Source organism: Phytophthora infestans, genomic scaffold, assembly GCF_000142945.1.
Source record: "Phytophthora infestans T30-4 supercont1.23 genomic scaffold, whole genome shotgun sequence".
Lineage (NCBI taxonomy): Eukaryota > Oomycota > Peronosporomycetes > Peronosporales > Peronosporaceae > Phytophthora > Phytophthora infestans.
This window is the reverse complement of record NW_003303736.1, coordinates 669,224-674,376: the sequence shown is the minus strand read 5'-3', so window position 1 is coordinate 674,376 and position 5,153 is coordinate 669,224. Positions and strand designations below refer to the sequence as shown.

Sequence of the window (5,153 nt, the reverse complement as noted above, 5' to 3'; positions counted from 1 at the left end):
AAGAAGATCCATAACGGATCATTGTTCACTTGATATTTGTATACTTGATTAGGACTTCTTATTAGGAATAGACCCGAAAGGAAAGCTTAAATACAGAACAGAATTTCCACTCAAGCACACAGAGCGACGTCCGGCTTCAAGGTAAGCGTCAGGTCAAGCTTGTTGAGTGTGTTATGCCTGTCGGTGAACTCGAAGCTCTGTAGCGAGGGTTCATCCGGCAAGGCCAAGAGACTTTGTGTATTGGCCGATTATTATCGGGAGGTTTTACGTGACGGCTTATTGTTGCCTATTTGCACGACTGGGAGTGCTTTAATTGCCTCCCCTTTATTTCTTCCAGCCGAGTGTTGAACACTCGGTGATCTCGTAAAAGGCTTACCCGTGCCTGGTACCCTTCCGCTGTTGGGACCACGAGGATTCAAAACACCTGCTAGCTTTGCTCGTGCTAGTAGCGTGTTCTTATTTTACTGGTTGGCCTATATAAGTAGTTTACAAGGTCCAGTTTGTCCCGGTGCAAGGGCAGAACTGGGGTCTTCAGGTCCGCCCGAACGATCGTTTACTATCCTAGTAGACGTATTGTTGTGGGAACATCCTAACTACATTTGTAGCTAGAGTTCACGTGGGAATTCCAACACCACATTCACTTCAATCTGGTGGTCCACGGACTCACGGGTTTCACCAGCAGGAATGAACAGCAGAAATCCGACATTACATGGTGCGGGTGTCGTGTTGTACGGGTGCAGATCAGGTGTGTCAACCCATCCAATACGCCATGGTTCGGCGGTGTCCAACGCCGGAATGTGCTCAAGACGGAGGTATCCAAGTCAGATATTCGAGAAAAAAAATAGCCAGGCATCGACGGCTCAAACAAAATTTCAGGAATGATATCACCGAACCGGGACTCAGCGCTGACACACCATTTCTACACGTTACTAATGATCTTGACGCGACGTTGATCAGCACGCTTGGTCCGGCCGATGCCATTTTCATCCCAGGCCGCCCTGGCGTCGTCTAAATCAAGCTTGATGGCGGATTTTAGCATTGTTCGAGAGTGTGGTGTCTTCGACGAGAGCTCGGTTATCAGCCTCCAAGCCGAGCTCAATGGTGCGAGCTGCAGACCAGTGATTTGGCTTCCAGAGTGAGAATCCAAGATCACAGTCATCTTCGGGGTCATCCTAACGAAGCTTACGTCAATATCCTTTAAAACGACGTAGTGGAGGAGCTCGCTGCGAAACGTGAGAGTCGACATCGAATTCTTCGGTTCCAACGCGACAAGCGTGTGAAGGAATCAAACGACAAGCTATCTGCCACGGATGATCCGGTTCCCGGAAGTTTGCGAAAGCTCGGATGAACTTGACACAGCAAGTGTTTTTCGGCGGCAGTGGAGATGAAAGTCGATTGTTCAGGATTTGAATCCAGCACTTGCTCGCACACGAAGAGTAAAAGGAGTATGTAGAGCGAAGCCCACCTGGCTACCTGCTCCGAGAAGCGTGCAAGGGGCTGCGAAATGCGTACAACCGCAGAAAGCGATACATTTGGACGCAGCGATTGTCGATTCCGAGTTAGAGGTCTGACAGCGTGGCCACGACCCGTACGCCGCCAAGAGAACGACGTGACGCTGGAGCCACCGGACGTCCATTCACTGGAGAAGAAGTAGACATTGCGTCAGGTGGCGTGGCTCTTTCTCCCACCGGTACTATATCGGTATTAGCATCTTGGTGATCGGTCCCTGAGACCGTTTCTGGTGTCGGAAATTCATCTAGAGGCAGCTCTTCGGTGCTTGCTACCTGAACTTTCCCATCTGCAGGAGAAGGAGCTGCCGACGACAGAGCAATTGCCTCTTCACGAGAAGGTGAGTCACTGTCATCATCGGAATCAAAAACGACTGTCGCCGTTGAGTCAGCATCGGAATCGGATTTTTTAACGAGACGCTGCCATTTGGGTAGTCAGCAGCGATAGTCGCAGAGTCTGGACAGTACGTTGCACCTTAGCATCGGTAGCTGATAGCTCTGACGCAGCATCCGACGACTGCCGAGATTCAAATTCAACCGAAATGATAAGCCAAGCCACAGTCTGAGCATCAGATTCATCACTTGACGAGAAATCAGAATCCACGATACCATTGAAATCCATAACTTCGCCATCGTTAGCTTGTTCAGCCTCAATCTGCAGCGAAGAACGAAACGACGATCGATCTGCCTGCTGACAAATCGGACGGATCTTGTGGGGCGACGGCTCGGCGTCATGGGTTACAGCATCCGGTTGGCGTACTGGTAACGTGTGCTCCGAAAACTGGGAGTTGCATGAAACTGTCGATCCGGCGGCTCCGGCCAATTTTTTTGCTGCTGATCTGGTTCGTGTGGTGAACTGTATACGAAGTTTTTTAAACTTACTCTAATAGAGGCACCTGGCTGCAGTACTTTAATAATCTGATATCCTGTAGTACATGATATAAATAAAAGCCAGGTCGCTCCCAGAGACTACGACCGGTATGAAGTAGTTTAATATTACTCTAATGACAAACCTGATTTAAAATTTTGAGGACAGGAAGTGTATATGTGTAGCCTACGACTACGAAGTGGCCGTGGAAAAACGTGTAATTAGTCTTGTGTCAGTAACCCAGTAACCTGCAGTCTTGAAACTGTTTGTATCATTCTTCGACAACTAAAATACGTATATCCCAAACATTGTAGCTTTTTCGGACTAAATTTTAGTCTGGCACAATGGTCCTCCCTCGAAAACAAAACGCTATCGTGTTATTACTTATTTTGCCGCACGCTCGACTCGATTAGTCGTAGAACCCACGATAATCGCGACACAAACCAAGACTCTAAAAATGAACAGAGTACTTGTGCAACACGTAAAACTAAGAGAGCTTAGTTGGATTTAGAGGCGCCAAAGGAGCCTTGGAAGACGCCAACTGTGTGTTTGAGGGGAGCCTCATTTCACCGGATCTTTCGTGCAAATCGGGTGAGGTCTGTGAGTAATTCGGAAAGAGTTGGTAGCTGCCACACTAACTACCACTTTTATCGCTGGAGTAAGCTATCCTCCGAACATTTTTGTTTGTTTCCGAATATTTGTGAGTAAAAAAATACTACCGGTGGCGCGAATGAGGAGCTTTACAGTGACACTCATCCCAACTAAATTTATCGCAAGTCTAGTAAAATATTCTTTGGATCATTGCACTCACTTGTCAAGCGTCGCCAAAGAAATCTGAAGAGCCACTTGGGTAGAAACTGCAGCGATGGAGTTGGTGACGAAGGTTCGGGACGCTGAGCACTGGGTGCAAGTGCTGGAGAGCAGCGAAAAGAAGTTAGTCTGTGCGTTTCCCACTTCCTGGAGCAATCGAAATGGCTGCAGGCGGTTGATAACCATGCTGCGGCAGTTGTTGACGTGCACAAGGATTGGTGTGGGCCATGCAAGATCGTGGAGCCGTCCTATAAGCGCTTGACTACGGACATCGAGCACGCAGAGCGTCGAGTCATGTTCGCGACCGTAAGCGCACATTTCGATACTACGATGTTGAAACTCAATCGTCGTTTATTTTAGCTGAATGTTGGACTTCACGTCGATGGTATCGAGGACACTGGCAGTTGCAAGCCTCGGTTCCTCTTTTTAAGGTTGAAGAAAGAAACGTTTGATGTTACCTAGGCCTTGAAGCAACCATAATAACAACGAGATCCCGTGGGTTTTTAGGACCGCAAGCAGATCGCAGATGTGGATGGAGCGAATGCATCGCTACTCGAGCAATCAGTTAAACAACATTTGCCACCGATCGGGAACGACGATGAAGAAAACTAACATGACTCGATATTAAAAACGAAATACAAGATCACGTGTGCGATCAGATGAAATCGTAACCTGCATGCTTGGAAGCACGCACTGGCAACGCGTTGTGAGTTGAGATCATGAAAAACCTGTTAGCCTTTCGAGTAGCTCGAAGGGCTTATTCAAGAAACGAGTGCCTGCAACACTTGTTGCCCTCTACGTATCTCAGATCGAGAAATTGGCGGGAACACGAAACCAGCGTCTTTCAACTCGGCATCGCTTGCGTGTGGCTCTGTACGAGAAGTTCTGTGTCTTGCGATATGAGCGATTGGTAATCATCAACAAGACAGGACACGTCAAGGACTCAGTGCATGGTTGCCTAACAAAAACGCAATAGCGTCATCGACTTTATCTAGTAAACATACATCTTGTTTTGCAACGATAGAGATTAACAGTAGTAAATCTAGGCTTACCGGCCATATGTGCAGGACGACCTTCTTGGGTGCCTTTAACTTCATGAAACACAAAGTGTTATAGAGAAGTTAAATTGAGATGGCGTTTGACGCACCACTTGTCATGCCAGCCAGTTGAATGAGGTCGCTTATTTTGGCCGTCTGTCGTGGATAAAAGGTGGGTGTGTTGGCTAAAAGACGTGGGATCTGGCTACGGTTCACCACCAACGAAGACCAGTTGTTCATACATTTGTACTTGAACTACCACGGTCGTCAAACACATCATCCTTCTCCTCCAGCACTGTCGCATGATGAATATCCCTACTAAGCACAAAAAGTAATCAGCCCGGGAGCTTGGACGAGCACATTAGCAAAGCGTTGATGAGATTCCTGCGCGGTGATTCATAACACAGGACGATTGACAGTCCGTAGTATTTCTTGGATGGTCGTATTGTTGTTCATCTTCCCACTTCTTGCAAATTTTGCGAAGCTGAACTCCGCGTATGACAGCTTCTTGGCAAATTCACCGGAGTCTTTCTTCATGGAAGCCATTTCTTTCGTCATTTCAGTAAGCTTACTGGGAGTAAAGCTCCAGATAGTGCGCTTCGCTTTCGTTTTGGAGGAGCATTCCCATGGTAAAGTCAACTCAGAGTTCTTAGCCGACACCTGAAGGTCGCAAAAAGGTTCCCACGCGCAATTTCTGAATTCATTACGTAGTTCTCCTCGTCCAGCTTCACAACAACGTACGGCTTCTTCCCAGGGCTCGAGAAGTACTCAACTGGTGGTAGTATCTCTGCGCTGTAGCCAAGGCTATCGAGACCGCTGATTTATGATCAGCCGTGTACCTGGCTTAGCTGCCATCGGCAGCACTCAGCAGGCTGGTAAATTTCGTTCCAAAGCGTCTTAAATGTCTTGTGACTCCTTATGACAGATGCA

General features: G+C 47.7%; 1 protein-coding gene across 1 annotated transcript; it reads left to right on the top strand.

Moving 5' to 3' along the window:
- Positions 1-1,022: 1,022 nt before the first annotated feature.
- PITG_11343 (uncharacterized protein) lies at positions 1,023-3,798 on the top strand (the record flags this gene model as incomplete). The annotated part of the gene is made up of 9 exons (XM_002900903.1): positions 1,023-1,101; positions 1,212-1,276; positions 1,805-1,849; positions 1,944-1,972; positions 2,460-2,486; positions 2,888-2,976; positions 3,240-3,317; positions 3,383-3,492; positions 3,694-3,798. The coding sequence occupies 9 exons, from the start codon at positions 1,023-1,025 to the stop codon at positions 3,796-3,798; spliced, it is 627 nt and encodes a 208-aa protein (XP_002900949.1).
- Between the last annotated feature and the right edge of the window lie 1,355 nt (positions 3,799-5,153).